At 38.5% G+C, this 18,512-nt stretch overlaps 1 protein-coding gene and 1 long non-coding RNA gene across 9 annotated transcripts; one reads left to right on the top strand and one right to left on the bottom strand.

Moving 5' to 3' along the window:
* Positions 1-299: 299 nt before the first annotated feature.
* Positions 300-8,660, bottom strand: LOC111270010 (U-scoloptoxin(16)-Ssd1a-like). 3 transcript variants are annotated; one of them, XM_086972325.1, is made up of 3 exons: positions 8,245-8,660; positions 1,764-1,863; positions 300-1,319 (listed from the first exon to the last, which is right to left on the bottom strand). In XM_086972325.1, exons 1-3 carry the CDS (start codon positions 8,342-8,344, stop codon positions 1,178-1,180), a joined length of 342 nt encoding a protein of 113 aa, XP_086828451.1. In that variant the 5' UTR covers positions 8,345-8,660; the 3' UTR covers positions 300-1,177. The 3 variants fall into 3 exon arrangements, with proteins under 3 accessions (XP_086828451.1, XP_086828453.1, XP_086828452.1); XM_086972327.1 differs by lacking the exon at positions 8,245-8,660 and adding an exon at positions 5,528-6,042; XM_086972326.1 differs by lacking the exon at positions 8,245-8,660 and adding an exon at positions 5,354-5,405.
* LOC111270011 (uncharacterized) lies at positions 1,223-18,380 on the top strand. Of its 6 annotated transcripts, none has more exons than XR_015314777.1 (4): positions 1,223-1,354; positions 13,764-13,931; positions 15,370-15,477; positions 15,700-18,380. It is a non-coding gene; the product is annotated as an uncharacterized LOC111270011 (long non-coding RNA). The 6 variants fall into 6 exon arrangements; XR_015314779.1 differs by lacking the exon at positions 1,223-1,354 and adding an exon at positions 8,794-9,067 and having other exon boundaries at positions 13,772-13,931; XR_015314776.1 differs by lacking the exon at positions 1,223-1,354 and adding an exon at positions 8,794-9,067.
* The last annotated feature ends 132 nt before the right edge of the window (positions 18,381-18,512 follow it).

The following is an 18,512-nucleotide window of genomic DNA, read 5'->3' as shown; positions in this document are numbered from 1 at the left end:
GTACGCCACTAAGCTTTGAGATTTTCGGCTTGTCATGAATAAATAGAGTTAACGACTATGGTAAATTCTGAATCTTATTATCAACATAGATATGCTGTTACCATGAGCTTTGTGGATACCTTAAAGATTTTTTATATTTAAAGGACATTATGTAAAATTTTATGCTTTTTCTTGCCGGAGTGTTCGTTCTGAAGTAATTACGCCCTAATGTTTTGCATTATCGATAGTGAATAACACCTACAACAACTGACTGGAGCTTTAAAATATGAGTGTTTTCACAAATTACAACACATATCAAATAGGTATAATCAAGGGTTAGTTTTATGGTATTATTATATGTACACTTATAAAATGAAAGATGACATATCTCTTTCTATCTCTCCGTGTATGTACACATGACTTTGGTAAAACACACAAGGTGACGCCTGTCAGCACTCTGGCGACTCTGAAGCTATCATCTTTTTCCATTGAGTATACCTGCAGTCGATAGTCTCGGAAAGACTATTTCAAATCGAGCCCAAATTTAATTCAAACAGACAACGTTTCGAGTTCACATCCTCCAAGCACCTATTTGTCAACGATTATTCTATGTCAAGTTGTTGCATCTTCGTTATTGATTCGTGTTTTCCGTATCGATGGATCTTACTTATTCTCATTATTTCATTATGCTGTAGCTCATCGTTCGTGGGCTAGCATGCGGTGTTTGAGGTATGCAAACAACACTCAAAATCCACATTATATATTATCAGATACATAATAGATTAGCTATTCGATATCTGATGACCGTTTACTTCAGAGAGGACCGCCTGATGCGTTTGTCAACCAAAGGTGACAAGTGAGTAAAGTGGCAAGGGGTTTGTTTTTCTTCGATCAACCATTTGGTGACCTTTTTGTTTTATACAAACGTAATTTCCGTTTAAAAATTCACTACACCGATGGTATTGACAATAGTTATAGTGATGTTGTCAGGTATGATATCCATACATGACCAAAGAACCCGTTAAGCACCTTGTCTAGGACGGTGTTCGTGCTGCCAGTCGGTCGTTACAGCATTCGAAATGTGTGTATCTTATTTCATAATATAGGCTGAATACTTCGTATAATCATTTTTGTAATTACAACCATGCTACTGAATGAATGCACTAAATTCAGTGCTTTTTCCATCTATCTATAACCTTCAGGCAGTCGTTGTTTTATTATCGGCATTCTCGCAGATAAATTTCGGACTGCAACACGCGGGGTATTTTTGCGAGCGGTCATACTCGACGTTGCATCCAGGCGGGGCCATCACTCTACCGCATCCGGAGATGTAGATTGTCCTATAATGATACCATGCGAAGCACCGCAAGCAAAAGTAAGCACATATGATTTTTTTTCGGCTAACTATAGTACAGTCGTAATTATTTTTGTGCTATTATTTCGTAACTATAGTGTGTAATATGGAATTTATTTTTTTTTAGAAAAATATAATTATATTACGTATGAACTCGATAATGTAAAATGTTTTCTAACTCACACAGAGTCCACGCAATGACTACGATAATGACTAGCTCAAATTCAAAGTACAAGTTTACTTGTATATATAATAATAGCAATTAGTAATTATAATGGAAGTGGTAAGAAGAAATTCTGCGCATTTTTTGCGTTTATCAGTAAATTGCTCATAATATTGATTTCTTGCCTACACTACATTTTTACATGCATACAAGCAACGACGATACAGAAGTAAAGCTATAATAGACCCAGCGGCAGACGAAGTAAACCTTTTTGATGAGTCGCAGAAATGTTGTTCGCAAACTTCAGGCGGATAGTACGATTGATTCGGGGCAATCTTTTCATTAAACATCGGATGGATGCATTTTCCTGCAATAAACAACAGATGCTGCATGAGAAAGCTATAGCAAATGTATAGATCAAATTATTGATATTATCCCTTATGATTTTCCACTCCTCCTCTCATTAATTGAGGCATAGATTATTTTGTACCAAGGAAGCACTGGCTGAATTTTGCTGATTGAATTTTGTATTATCTTTTAGTACTAACACAGTAACGCTTTGGAAATATATTGGTCAAACCGTGCCTAACGCAAGTTACTGTATTTTAGATACAGTCATAAAGCTTTTTTATAGACATCGCATAATTGTGCGATTATTAGTCAACCGACCCAGATATAAGCTTATCCAGGATGCAAATAATCATTCTATTGAGGGATTCAGGAAGGGCCGCAGCAGCCGGTCGCTAGGTCGTAGGCTCAACCAGTATTGTCCATATGGCAGGTGATTGATGATTCCACTCGCTCTCCACTTCCTTTGTCGCCAGGTGCTGTCCTATGTGCTGTCCATGTATGGTAGGCAAGGACAATGTTGGCTGTGACTACGCAATCTCTATATTTGGTAAAAACCAAACTGAATATTCGCTCAATCCGGCGACCTTCTGATCGAAGTACAGACGATGTGAATTGTTGGAAAACAGCACTGATTCCTTCATTGATTGCAGAGATTGAAGAGAGCAAACTGTCCTACACATAATACATGGTGTATCATCACGAAGCCAAGTTGTTAGTAACATACCCTTTGTCGTATCGAATCGATATTCCGTTTCTAATAAAATGTATTTTTCGTCATTCATCGTCCGGAACGTTTCGTGGCGAATTCATTTCTCAAAAATTAGATTTGGTCTCCGGTAAAGTGTTCACAAAATCACACTAGTGAAATCAGATGGTTTGCTGGAAGTCAGCACTTTGTTCTCGTCCTTGTCTTTATTCGTGTTTACCTGTTCGTGTTTACCAATGGCGACTGTTGTTTTATGATCGTTAGTTAATTTTCTTTTCCGTACGCTGTACCAGTTTTCCAAATTTTTCGATCAATCACGATTACTTTATGGCACGGTAGTTGGCGGAAGCGAACGATACAAATGTCTGCGATTTAGGCCACTCGGCTCAAATCAGTCTATGCTTAATGCCAATTCAAATTTCAATAGTTAATTATCACATACAAGTAATAAAGTCATAACTACCCTGAGAGTGATAAACCTGTAGGGCATCCTAATAATAACAGTCTATAGATCAGTTTCTTTATGAAGGCGTTCCTACGTGGCGTTAAGCTATCAGATAGGTAATGCTTACGAAGCTGTTGTGTAGTCGAGCGCGATTCTATATATCATATTATAGATAGTAAGTGCAAAGTAATTTATTCTAGTCATTTACATAAAACCTTCTTAGTATTCGCACATCTGATGAATTCAGGTGGGACTGCTTTAGAAAAACACGTTGATAGGTAATAGAATTGCATCAGTCGTACAAGCAAACGGTAGATGGACAACAAATGACAACAAAGATCTTGTCTTTAAAGGTTATGATGGCTTAGCTAAATTGTTGAAGCTGCTGGCCGAATGTTTTTCAATTACCTTCTAGGGGATTTATTTAGCACAGAAAGTTTGATGATTTTTCAGCAGCGAGAGAATCTCTTTCCCGTTCCCAATTAATGATAGAGACACATCCTGTTGGCTTATACGCGCTATTATTATTAATGCAACGTAGCCATTATTAAATAAAGAAGCAAAACTCTACGACAATTTTCGACTATCCAGTTTCAAAAAAAGTCTGCTTTCTATCTGCTCTGAAAGTATCTTTAAGAACAGAAATTAGCCATGAAGCAAACGGGATCACTTGGCTAAGCTAACAACAATCAAGCGACCGTTAGATTTAAAAAAAAGGCCGTCCGGTGCATTTTCTTCTTTGTCCGAATACGAAAACGAGAATAGTACCTTTATGTATTCGCTGCTACGCAATCCCTTTGCTTCGATATGTCCGAGTTCAAAACTAGAATACTCTAATTAAGTCCGCTGAAATTAGTTAAACGCGCTCAAGACGGGTTCGGTGCAATTACCAGGAGCCTATATCGAATGCGCCTCTTCGTTGGTCACTTGTTCAAGAGTAAGGTCTTTGAGCCGTACTCCGTTTTCGACCAGGAAAGCTAACACTTCGTATTGTTCAGTGGTTTATTTAGATCACGAAAAGCAGGCTTTCTTTAAAAATTCATGCTCCGATCTACTGCATTTATAGTCAGTTCATGTTCACACGAATCGTGGCATGCATATATATATATATATATGTGTATATATATATATATAACGGACGGTATTAAGACTAAGCATGCATATGTAGTGTGCTATATATGCAGCGTTAGACTATAAAAATAGTAACATTTAATTAATGCAAATAAGCCAAAGTTTTATACGTACATATATATATATCCTAGCAGTCACTTGCAGCTATGGCTATAGGCTGGCATTGATTGAGGTAGTTGATTTAGGAAGTTCGCATGCAGTCGAACCTACAGTAAAGCCGATGCCCAATAAGTGTCTCACAGCTATGAGAATAATTAACACTTGTCTTGCCGTAATTCATATGCTGATATGCCTCACACATATCTGGCACAAAGTAGTCAAGAGAGGCGATTCCGCAAAGAATAGACTACTTTGTGCCAGTATCACTTAGTCAAACGACCTAAGGTTATAAATGTCATCATCATTATCTCTGTAGCTTTCAAAAGAAAGCTCAGTTATAAAACAGATTACGTACCTGCCATCGTTGGAATAGTGATTCTGCAAACTACTTTCTAACTCGCAAGCGAGAAGAAGCAATGGCCTTATCAAATAGAATTGTTAACACAGGGCCGTTGTTTTGACCAGCGACCTTACAATCGAAATCAACAATGTGCGCTGCTCGAGCAGCGCACACGGGTCCAAAATTCACGCGAATAGCAGGTAAAGGGTCACTGATAATGCTGCACTAATTTTGATAATACTTATTGTATTATTTATAATATATACATCATATAGTAGTTGGAAAAAATGGCACCTCAAAGATCACCGCTACCAAATAAGAACGCATTTGGATCTGCTGGTTAGTTAAGATATAGAGCACATCGATCGGAAAGACTTTCACCAGCAATTTATCGAGCCCGCCACATAAACTAATGTAAAACGCAATATAAATGAATGTGTAAGATACTTCGCATACCCTCTAAACACTATAGACCTCTTAACCCGTACTTTTATTAGGCAAGGTCACCAGCATCTAAATAAGGAGCAAAGCATGCATTCTTATTATCATTATTATGTTCCGCGGATTCATGCTTTCGATATAATGCAGTTTGCTTCCCCTTATTCCAGAGGATACGCTAGTGCCTCTGGTTCATTTTTTCGTAAACTCGAGCAAACGAACGAAATGAGTGCAAAGATCGCGTGCGAGGCTACATGCCCACACATAGACACAACGATCGCGTGCAAGGAGTGCACTAGAGAGGAAGATAATCGGAGACGTTAGTTTCCAGAAGAACTCTGACATACCGGAAGACAGCGAAAGACGTAGTTCAACCAAAAACATTGCATGTTATCTGCACAGTAAAATTTCACCATCATAACCTGTGACAAACAAGCCGTCGTTCCACTACAGGCGGTTTTTGCTGAGCCTTACTCAGATCAGCATAAGAAAAGTGCGCAGCAGGCCAAACTGCAACCTACCAATACCACTTGAATGTACCATCGAGCTGACATATCGGTTGAGGTAGAATGGATCTAAGGCGTGCTGTCCTGTCAAGCAAAAACCGACTCTTGCATTTTTCTCAGAGACAGTTGGCGACGGCTTAGCGTATTTGGCAATAGCTCTTCTTTGCTGGAGCCTGAAGCCGACGCTTGGTGGACTGGTTGGTTTTGTTGACAATTCGTTGAGTTTTTCCACTTTGCTCCCTTTTGCGCGTGCTTTGCACAAAGCAAAAATTTCACTCAGCTCTGCTTATATTGGGTCGTGTTCTTGGTCGAAGCATTTGATTGTGTCGTACGTGCGTACGTGTACACGCTCACCAAGACAATCAAATTCCCGAACGGTCACAATTTTAGCTGTTGATTTACTCAACTTTCGACCACAACTAGACAGATGTTATCGAATTAGGCAAAATAGAAAAGCACGTCGAAAAAATAAGAACAACCTTTTCTCGCCCATGCGGTATCATGGGCGGGTTTTTTTTTGTTTGCTAATTAATATACGATTATGTTACGCGGAAACTTTATCAAATGTGTTCATTTAAATACAGTATTAGACCGAAGGCAAACATTTACCCTGATGGTTTTTCACACAAGGAGGGGAGACTTTAGGCGGAAAAAGACGAAATTACAGTGGCATTTAGTCACTTACCTCTAAAACTGGATTATTATAGATCATGTGATAAAAGAAACGGCAAAACTCCAATTGACTGCTTCGTCTTTATCATACTCTATAGCGCGAGATTTTACTTTTTTTCGTTGGCACCTATATCTTATTGCACAACGTAACAGTTTACAGAGGTTATTACTGTCACCGTGCGTAGTGCTGCTGCTGCTCACGCCGTTTTGGTCGTACGTGCAAACGAGCCAATCGCGCGGTCATTTCAAATCTTGGAAATTTTCTGGTTGTATATTTACACTCGATGGGTTCCTGGTGCAGGCTTCATTGCGCAACAATGACAGCTTGCGAACGAACGACGTTTAGCAGAATGGAGAAGAAGTTATGATAATTCAGTAAAATAGCGAACCATCAAATGTAGACTAGAAAACAGATAAGAAACTATTATCACAGAAGATGTTTATTTCGACGGCATGCCTTAGACGTTGGTAAAATATAAACGCGCGGATGACTTTGACGTAGCGTTTGATTCAACAGCTTGAGAGAGGACAGTCGAAGTCATCGTTCAGCTCATTTGCTCTTCGATCCTTGAGTAAATGTACGCGACACAAGGCAAATACGGGAATATATATAAAGGCCATAAGTGTACAAAAATGGACTTTGTATCCGATAAAATGCATAGGATCTAGTAGAATTCAGTCGTTTTAAAATAAAGAAAGCTATGGAGATACTTTTGTCTGCAACTACATTGTTTAGGACCATGCCTCCTGGTTACCACTCAACCTTCGGCAAAAACTGGAGTTACTTAGACACAGAACAATGGTCAAGGGGACAGTTCAGATAAATGGTTTCATTTCATTCATGATCGACTTCGACCCTTTCGCATTGTTTCTTATGCTCACGCGTTCATCCTAACACTTAGTGACTTCATTGGTAGTTTTCATTCGAAGTTCAAATCACCTTGTATCCTTGAGGGTATTATTGCGAGAAGCAACGAAGGAGGCGTGCTTTTTAAGACGCGCACACCCTTCGTTCAGTCATCGACATAATGGGCTTCGAGCGTTTTTATTCGAAACGCTTTTTTGGCGTTTTTGTTCATCTGGTGTTTGTTAATAACCTTCTGCTCCAAGTTAAGCAGAAATGAAAGAACAGCGTGAAATTGTGAAGGTGCCTTTCAAGTCGTCAAGTTAGCGGTCAATAAGGGAGCCGACCAGTACGGTCAATGATGTCACAAATTATCATCTGATACTCTACTGGATCCAGTAACAAAATTTGTAGAAATTCTGACAGTTTGGGAGTTCAACGGTTCCGTACGCTACTGTCGTAAAATTTAATGGATATAACGTGTGCTACGCACAAAAACACAGAATTTAAAGCGACAACGAAGTCGCGTTCAGCACAAATGCAGCCAGTGACCAGAAATCTGCTCACGCAGCAGACAACTGAACAGCTTACTAGACGAACCGATAGCGAAGCAAACGTATTCTCTACAATAGGACCGTTAACGGATAACGTGTAACGGTGATTCGAAAAAGTTCCCTGTATATGTCTATGCCGAGCGAGTAATGATCTTAGGCTATGCAGTTTACATGAGAAGAAGCTAAGGCCAACGCCGATCTAGAAACATAAACTGTGGATATAAACAAGCGTGCATCGGATCTTTAACTCTGCTATTTAAGCCGTTAAACATTCTTCCGAAGAGGAAACAACAACATGTATGAGTGAAATAATTCCGTATTCACAATGTATTGTTTCAATTAAACAATGTCAATGGCCCTGAAAAGTTTAAGAGACTTAATTGTTACTCGGTTCAAAGAATGAACGGTAGCCAGTGTCAAGTTGCGAGTGGTATTAATTATTGTTATAACGTTATTTTCACAGGTACAATGTATAGGCAGTCAGTAAAATGATTTTTAAGCATGGTATGATAGAAAGAACAGCTTGCTTTATCTGACACTTTTTGACAGGTGCTTTTTGATAATTTGCCATATGAAGCAGGTGCCAGTATATAGGTATCGTGAAAGATGCTACCGTTAATTAGTTATTTAAAAAATTAAAACACAATACGTTACGCACTTACCATTAATCATTTTCACTTTAGGCATAACGGCTGTATAGGCGTTAGATACTGTGAACAGACACGACACTATAAAGAAAATAGACACTGTAATTTTCACCATGTCTACTTCTAGATTGGTCGATACGAATCCAAGGAAGATTTTCTACGATGCTAAAACTGCAGCAAGAATTAGTCTAGCTAGTCTTTGACAAAGGAAAAAAAACATGCGCACTTCCGCGCCGCCGGGTAGCCCAAAATGGTTCCGTCGATGTACTACTGCTTTTGTTACCTTTAATCAGACTACGTAATAAAGTTCTCTAGAATTCCGAAAACGCTCTGCAGCTGCAACAATTAACTCTAATTAGAATGGTTCTAGGTATACGGAAAATTTGGCGGAAGCCGTGTCTGATTGTGCGTTGTAACGGCTAGCGCAATTCTGCGTCAGTGCAGTATGGTAGCGAGCGCCGATGATGCGGTGCTTAAAAGAGCGACTCCGGTTTTTTGCCTCCTCTCCTGTGGCTGTTAGCCAACAGCATGCCCTGGTCGCAAGGCATCCATAACCCTCTCGGAACGGAGGAGCGATTGAAGAAGATCTTCGTCCCGAACTTTTTGCCTTCAAAAAATAAGCAACCGCTTTGAAGTCGCTGATTGAATCAACGATCGACAAAGTGAGGAAGTGGGGTGACCCGTACGATATAAGGTCACCAACGGTGTAACCCATAAGCACCAGATCTAGTCGAATGAACAGAAATATGCCCGTAGTGCAAGTGGGATTTGCAGGGACTTGCACTTGATGACCGTGCGCTTTCTTGTGCGCGGTGCCGGGGTGGAACCGATTCAGGAGGTAAGAGAAGGTAACGATATGTGATGTATAGGAATATTTTTCGTGATCATTAACGAAGTTGATGGGAAAATTTCTTCCTTAGTAGGTTTTTTTTTCTATTAACGTCTCATATTATGTGATAACAATAATATGTCAATGAACCAAGCAGTATGCCGCCGTCTGAAAGAAGCGTACGATGACGTCGTACAAATAAAGTTGGTGTTACGCGAGTCAATTCAAAATTTCCTTATAGGTTTGAACTTATGTTAATTTTGGGCACACTGCCGTTCAATGATCTTCTCATTAGTGCAGTACAACGAATCACCCATTCATGCGCCCTTGCATTTAAATATAAGCCAAAGCTGTCATTCTTAAATAATGTTCGGCCCTAGGTGGTTCATAATCTACTGTGAGATTTGATTGTTGAGCGTTACAGGCTGCTTCGTAAGCTTGTTTTAGAAACTCGAAATCCTGCGCTTGGTTTTTTGCGGCTTCATTAATGCTCTCGTTCAACCACCATGAAGATAATTATGCTTCCCTATTGTGAAATATGAAGATAAGCAAATATGCCTTTGCCATCCCACGTACAATGGACATTTGGCAAAAGCATAAATACTCAGGGGCATCAGCCTTTGTATTTTATATGCGATCTGGATTTTTAAACATTTTTACTTGATATGTATTCACTACTATGATGACTCGAATGACAATTCGCGTATGTAATAGCATTGAAAGTTCATTATATTGTTTTCATCCTTTGGCAAAAATAAAAAAAACGTGTAAAGGAGACAGCTGAAATAGCCTTGGGTTCGATCTTTTCTCCAACGTTCGAATATATTTAGGTTCTTGGTATTGTCTACTGTTTAACTTTCAGACACGTATATTTGATAAAGGTTCTTCTTTGGCAAAAAAGCCAACCCACTATAAGTGGTCACTCAATCACGAAGTTCTGATATTGAATTTTTTCGAAAGAGCACAAAACACGATATTTTTGGAGACCTTTTTTTTACCGATTTAGCTACTTGATGATATGTACAACAGTATTTCACTTAGAGCCAAAATTCACGTAGAGACTATGAATATACCATGGTGGCATAAAGGGTTTTAGATTCTTGGTAAGATCGGATCTAAATGTGCGATCAAATTTAACTAATTTATCATGAGTGACTAAATGATAGCTCTCTGTGTGCGGACTCCGTTTGAATCGCTAAACACCCCGAATTCCTCACAAGTAATGGACGCTATTGAATACGTGAAGCTTGCGTTATTTCATTTAGTGAAAATCAAATTGTTGTCTTCATCGTGTGTCCGCAAAGCCCGCACGTCGACACCTGATTCATACGATAATACACCTGCTTGGCATCCATTCTCATAGGTCCTATTGTTCTTCCTTTATGATATCGCATTTGCATGATCTAGGACATCTTTATCTAAGATCTAAGACACTATGTGATTTTCCAGATTTCTTTCTCATGGAAAGAATAAAAATAAAAAGAAACAATAAAATGTGTATGAAGAAAATTAGCTAGCAGAAAACATAAATCTGGCTTTCTTTGATAAAACATGACCGTATCGTACAATATGTACGGCTGAACTACCATCTCTTTGAGCCCGATACCTAGCTGTTGTTGTTCACCTAGATAAATGAAAATTGTAAGTATTACAAAACCATACAGTCTAACTTATCAGCTGTATCAATTCCCCTTACGAAACAATTTAGTTGAACCTCAATGCGACCTACATGTTATAGGCATTATCGATAAGTTATTAAAAGGAAGCAAGCAAAACAAGCGGCAATTGTTAGTTGATAACTTGTGACTTTATCCAAGCATCGACAAAGATCAGATGTCCGCTCCCTGAAAAGAAACATCTTTCTAATTTAGTTTGTAAAACTGGATCAATGTGTATCCGCACACGAACATGACGTGTTATGACTCATTTCAACGGCCGATGACAACGACGCACTATGCGGGCTCTGTGGCTTGCATTACTACGCTAAGCCCTTTGCCAAGTTTTTGCCGGAACCGTCGCGCGCGTTTACTGCCACACACTAACCGCAAGAAAAGAGTCGCTCACGTAGAACTAATAATTAAGTCAAAAAAGCCTTGGTGGGTTTCAAAGGGGTCGAAGAATGGTTTGGGATTTCAAAGGTATGCTTTCGTTGCTATGCCATGTCATGACGCAGCGAGTTAAGTCGTGTGTATGCGAGCGAACCAGCAAACGCTCACAGTTGATAAACATCTAACGATGACGTTCAGTCGTCGACGTCACTGACGAGTCATGGTCAGGGTGTAGCGTACATGCTGGGTCTCCATATGCAATTTCGACAGTCACAATGCAATGGTAATCCTCTAATAGTTATTTCTCTTTACGGTGGAAGGGTTCTTCTTACGATCGTTGATTCGTTCAAAGCTTAAGCACGTTTCGGCCGGTAAGAGCGCTCAAGGTTTTCTAGCTGAGATTAAAACCCTTTGCAGTGACAATTAGCAAAGCCGATCTTACTTTTGTTTATTTTGAATCAAATATGGCTAGTCGAAATAGTTTCTGCGAATAAACTTGCAAGGAATTTTAAAGAGAAGGAGTTGTCTCATGCTTTTGAGACATGTCTTAAACCAGTCGAGTACTTTACTGAGGTGTGACAGCTCTGGGGCTTTATAGAGTGAGCTACGGAAGTACCTGATAAAACTAAATTCCAAGTATTTTAATTTCTCGAAAAAGGTGTTGCTATTTCAGCATTAGTTGACCTAAGTTGGGCATTGGCAACGACAATTTTAACCGGTTTAGGGCCTGTTCATTTTTTCATCGTAGAGCAAGATTATCCTCGATGCTGGAGCTTCACTTATAAAGCTTCAACGCAGACGAATTTTTCGAGATTTCATCACTGCGGCTTTTAAAGGTTTCTGATGCCCACAGGCCAAAGTTGAAGTGGCAATACAGAGGGCAGACTTTAATGTGTTTCCCCGTTTTTAGATAATGCATATTTACATACACTTAACAGGTACCGACTACGTATGAAATGCGCCTTGTTGTAAGATTTAAATGCGTGAACATGGGGACATGAGCTTGAGAAGAAACACTTAACGCAACTTGGCATAAAACTTAAGCAGGGATTGACTATGGCCCGCATAAATTTATCCCTTATCAACTTGAACATAGGCTCTCCATGTTCGTAAGGTCCGAATTTAGCATCATTTCAGATTATCCAGCAACTACAGGGTCGTATCAAAAGGTAGAAAACGAATTTCGAAGAAAATGAATTTAAAAAATCTACGGTTAATGATTTTCTTGACATGTTCCAGACTAGCTGAGGGTTTGTCCAAAACAGAAGTCAACTTCTTTGCCTTCTGATGCCAATACAAACGGGCGAAGATTAATAGCTCCCGCCGAGCATATTTAACGACCAAATACACCAGTGATTACGCATTGCCGGTTATCTTGCAACACTTATTACTTATTTTCATACAGCCAATAATTTTACCCATATTATAAAGCCACAAAAGAAAACAACATAAAAAGTTAAAGAACGGCACAACCACCAGCATTTTCACACGAATCATGCTTTCGCACTTAACGTCTACTGCTCTCCAATGATCAGTAATGGCGAAATAGAATATACGTTACTTATATTAAGAGAAATTAAGATATTTTCTGTTATAGTAAGTCTGTATCAATGTGGGGTCCACATAACGAGTAATCAGTGAAGACCGCCGTCCTTATTAAAGCTAATTCCCATATAATTTTCCTTCCACCCAAACCGTATGTCTCGATGTCATAAATATAAGTGATCAGTGATTAATTGTACGTGACGTTTCTAATAGCAAGGAGGTATTGCCCAATTGCTGCGGTATGGGGGGGGGGGTCGGAATCACGCGGCGGTATCATTAAACAGAAGTTGAAAGCACTTTACCAAGTTAGTCGTAATGTCTGCAGATTCCAGGTAACCTATGGGCAACGAGTTCGAGAATTTATGCAATAGCAGTTACACATCTGCTTTGTCTTTAATGTATGATACCATTACGCGTCTGGATTTATCGACAGTTGATTGTTTGCGTCAAGTGTTAAATAGAGGCTGGTGTAGGCTGATATACACGAAGCTGCCTTCTTTGTGCCTTAATTTTTCATGTTTAAAGTCAAAGTCGGCCGTGAATTTTTATTGTTAGCAAACAAGTTATAAAAACAAAGGGTTGCAACATACCGACAAGAAAGTTACCAGTTTGATAATGTTTATATATATATATACATATATATGTTAGCATTTTTTGCGAGCATACTTCTCCATCACAAAAGTTCACACATAAAGTAGATGTGCTGATGAATTGTACATCAAACTCTATTTCGATTATGCATTAAGGTTTCATAAACGACGGTTTTAAAATGTTAAAGGCGATGAGTTGGCGTACGATAAATGGCGAATATCATATATATAGGAATATCCATAAAAAGGGCGCAAAATTTAAATATTTTTGTTGCTATTCGATGTTCAAGCTTACTAGCTACCGAGCTTATCATCTAACGAGACCTTCCATGAGCCAGATCCCAATGGCGTTCCATGTTATTGCCCTGAGGCGAAATTGCGTTCAGCAAAAAAGGCCAACCCTAAAGTGTTACGTAAGTTGAGCTAATTCTTTGTAAATTTGAAATGGCGTCTTATCTGTTCAAGGTGACTTCTGACACGGTTGCTTTCTACCGGCTTCTGCGGGTGTTTTTATATGTTAAGTTTTACAGCTGAACCGTATACCGCTGTATTCCGGTGAGCAGATGACAGTTACAGTCGCCGGGTGAAAAAAACTTCAGCGTCTCCTTCGTCATTTTTTTTTGAAGTCGATCAACATTCTACCCGGCGTGGTGCCGTCACATTCCGACTATAATTAGGAGATCAAAAAAGGTGATTACAAGACACAGCCCTTTCATTTTTTTGTGGATCTTTCATCCATAAAAAAAATACAATAAATATTTGTAAATAACAAAACAATAATATATAGAGGAAACAGATTGCAAAAGAGTCAAAGGTGAAGAAATTTTAAATTGCAAAAGGAGCTCCATCCAAGGAAAGCGGTTGATTAAAAAAAGCGCATAATGGAATAATTTTGAGGGGTCAGCATCGACCGGCTCTGGTGGTTTATCCTGCGCTGTACCAATCAGTAGAAACAACTTTAACTTGCGATATTTACTTCTGCTCTTGCACTTATTGAACGTTAGAAATGATCACAATATCGAGATAATATGATTACTTTTCAAGCTGCAACGAATTATGTGATAGAAGAAATCTTCGATGGTTCTTCAATGTGATTCGAAACGAACATTGTAAAACCTAATATGATAGAACTTTTATGTGACCTAATAGCAGCTGATTGAAATTTCCTCGTGTCGGCAGCGTACACATGAAAAAGTGGTTAGAACCTCTTAGCTTACATGCCTGGTTCCTGTAGTCTGATATGTATGGGTGACCGACGGCCTGTTTGTAACTAGCCTGAAGATGGATCATCGCGCCAGCTTACTAGTTGTGCTTAGGTGATTTTACTTGACGAATTAAATGCAGTATCTTTTGTTGTTTTTGCAGCTGATTGCCGGTCGTAATATTGTTTCATTATTCAAAACTCTATAATATGTTACATATATAAGTGAGTAACAGGGATATAACGCCGTAAGCAAGATATTCTGTGTAATTGTTTGAAGGAAGCCACAGTAATTAAGTAAACAATGATACAAATGCATGTTATACCTTCAAAAAAATTCAACTAACCTCTGGAGATTATAAACATTCTGTTCGTTAAATAGAGTCAATTATTAGTATTAGGTAGTACTTCTAAGTAGCATGCACACAGATTGTTGCCCTCTATCTATTCCCACTAGAGCTGTGAAGTGGCATTATGAAATTACGATAGATTTGTATTATTATGTTACATTATGACATGGTATATATATATACATACATATACGATTCTACGTGTTTAAAAACTATTTTAAAATGAGGAAAAAATCAAATCCTTTTATTCGACCTTCCCGGAAGTTCTCGTTGCTATAACGACGCTGTTATCGATTTCACTATTAATGCTATTTAGAATCGTGTTATATTTTCGAAATACCGCCCCCTTTTTGTTTTCCGAATGAGAAATTATTTTTTAACAAAAATTCAATTAAGACTTTCTAAAAAATCGAATAAAATCATCCTCCATCGATGCGAACCTTTAAGTAAAAAAGTCTAGTTTGGAAAATAAAATCAGATCTGTTCAGCATGAGTGCCTCTAGTTACAGTGCACGCTTTACAGACGAAGTTCCTTTATGTCACATAAATGAAAACCGATATATTTGGATATTGTTAGAAGAGTCAAGATGTCTGTCTTCCGCCAGGACAGGAATGTCTATGTATAGAACACCGAACGCTTCGAAATGACCACCCACCGCCGATCCTGACATCGAGACTAGACGTGGTAATCCATAAAACCTTTTGAATACTTTGACCTAGCTACAATTCACGAGAATATGCGAGACCATGTTTTTGTACCGTTCAAATATGCTACTTGAAAACTAGTTTGCTTCATTCATTTTCGATACTGATGCACTGGCCAATTAGCAGTCGACCCAAAGCTTTTTTCTAAACCGATGGCCATAACAGCCCAGACACTGTTTCACGGTGAACTATTCTATTCTAGGAGACGGCTGCCAAAGGAAAAGTCAGTGGGCCGACAGCGCGCTATTGGGTCACAACACATGGTATCAATGGTTCTACAATTCGACGTTGTTCGTGTACAGCCAAGGAACGTTACATTTTGCTTGCTAAATCACAGGAAACGATTTTATCTAGGATTTCAACACGGCTTAGGGCATGTTGCCATTAAGTCGTAGACAATCAGTTCCTTATCATACCCTTTCGGCAGTTGTAAACAAACTATATATATCTTGTATGTCATTATTTGCGCGGCTGAAGGATAAATGTATGGGTTTGTTTTGCGTTGACCTGACTTTGTTTGTTAATCATTTCCCACATTTCTAGGTCTCATTCCGCGCAAAACTTCCGTTGGTTATGGCTCATTTTCGACGGAGCGCATGGACCAGCAACACCACCATTAGCTGTTTCTATGTGAGGTACATAAAGAAAAAACCGATGGGCGGGACCGTGCTACGTAAAACACGATCCCGCCCATCGATAAATCAACTGACGAACGTCACTGACCTTCAAGTGCGACACTAACAATGAATCACTTCAATTCTCGCTGGAATAATAACACAACAAACAAAAAAATAGTGCACTTGTTAACAGGTATTGTAATTTCCGAAATATATAAACGTTACTTGAAAAAGACAGGGCTTGGTATATATTTTACCTTTATATAAACCACTTACGGGCAGTTATAGTAGCACGCTAGAAAGGTAACAGTGTATGGAGATGTCTGAAGTTCACCGATTCTGATTCGCTTCATGGTGTTCAGTCAGAGTACACAACCTATTTTAAATGACAGATCGCACTGGCCTGCAACAGCAGTTCAGGGTAATATAATCCCTTTTCCGTTTCAGATGCGGTAAACTTTCAAAGGAATGGTATAATATACTTAATTTGGCGATCGAATTTTTTTTTTTTTTAGAGAAAATGTTCTCAATTCGATCTATTATAGAGTTGAGAATAATTCGAGGAAAATTTTATCTGGTTGTTTGAAGTTTTTTAATATTTTCTCTCTATATCTTTAACCATTGGTAACTTGACATAGTTTGATTTTGATCTTTTGCTATAGCTGAATTGAATAGCTTTTGCCATGTGCGTAAAAAGCAATGATCTATTCGCTATGTATAGGGAAATATTAAAAATAATAATTACTAGACCTGTTCGACTTGTAAAGACAGTGTTTTATCTTTAAGCATGTTTACTTTTGAAAGTACCCTGTATTTGACTACATCAGTACCCTTAGATTTCCAAGGCACGTACTAACTGTGTTAGCCATTTTTAAAGAGATGGCTATCGAATTGGAGAAGACGATAAAAGAAACAAGTTTTCGGCTATCTTAAAACAACGACAGAAAATATGCATTCTTTTGCACCGAACATTACTGGTGGCTATTAAATGTAAAGTACAGTAAGTATATATATATCAGATCAACGATTTGAGCTATTATTGATAGCCTAATAATAGGCCAACTATGGAGAACATATTGCTACAAAGTCTACGGTAAGTACTCAGATGTAGAAAGCTCTTTCACAAGACTGTGTTAGTGCCATAGAATTTTACATAAATATAATTAAGAATTCATTTATACGCCACTGCACACAATATGCTGTCGACTATATAATGCGCCGCGGGATTCGAACGGGAAAACGTGGCATAGATCGAGTAAACGCACTAATTGGCTCTTTGGGATGAAGATCTCGTTTCATTCTGGGCTTAGACCCTTGGAACTGTCAGTTCTTTCCTATACTTCATATAGACATAGAGACTCCACTTGTTGCCATCAATAACAGCTCCGTATAGGAAGCTATTATTGTGGCTGCGTATCGTCCGAATCAATGTGAAGCTTCACTTTTTCGCGTATCTCACCCAGACTATGGCCCAGCTGCGCTCGTAATTTTTGATAAAATACATACATACATACATTTATAGATGCCTCGATGGTAGTCTAGTGTTCAGAGTTTATACTTCTTGGTCAATTGATACGTCGCTTGCCACTCATTGCTTTATCGATTTCGGGTGCCCGACCAAGGTCGGGCGGCATTTTCCAAATTTGAGATCCTCTTTTTGAATTTGGCAAGCCTATCTTTGGAGCCTCAACACAACATAAAATCCTCTTCACCAAAAGAAAAAAATATTATTTTCGTATAATATATAAATATATAAAAAAAGCAAGCAGGGCAGAGAAAAAGTGAAAAGCGAACATGAAGACAAATGTAACTGATTCAGGTTCCAACTTTTTCTTCAGATCTCATTTCATCGGCCAGCATACTTAAATGAAGTATCCAATTTACGCCAATTTAGCATATTCTAATGTCGGCTAGACGGGAAAAACGAATTCTAATGTTCACGTAAGTTTCTACCCCAAAAAAAAACAGCATATTTAAAAATCTTTTTCATCCACAACTTTGTTTCCATTATTTGTTTGAATTAAAAACTGGCAAAAAATTACATGTTTTAGAAAGTATCATACAATCACCAAATTTTGCAATAGACTACTGAATTTCTAAATAACTACGGTATGTAATGAGCGCTGTGTGGAAATATCATCAGCAAAACTTCTTAAAGTAATAGGTCTAAATAGTGAGCTCTGTTGTTTCCTTGTGCGTTAAAATTAGAACCCGAAGTAGCTGAATGTTATACGAGAAAGCTATACAATAAACAGCATTTGATTAACTTAAAGATATCTTTGATAGTTGAACTAGAACGAGAAATCTGAGTTTATTCAGGAAGTGACGTCATTAGAACGCAGACATTGGCAAGAAAGTATGTTTTTACTTATTATTTACTTACTTTATTATTGTTCCG

This window comes from Varroa jacobsoni, unplaced genomic scaffold (assembly GCF_002532875.2).
Source record: "Varroa jacobsoni isolate VJ856 unplaced genomic scaffold, vjacob_1.0 scaffold_1428, whole genome shotgun sequence".
NCBI lineage: Eukaryota > Metazoa > Arthropoda > Arachnida > Mesostigmata > Varroidae > Varroa > Varroa jacobsoni.
Note: the sequence above shows the minus strand (reverse complement) of the source record. Positions and strands in the feature narration are given on the sequence as shown.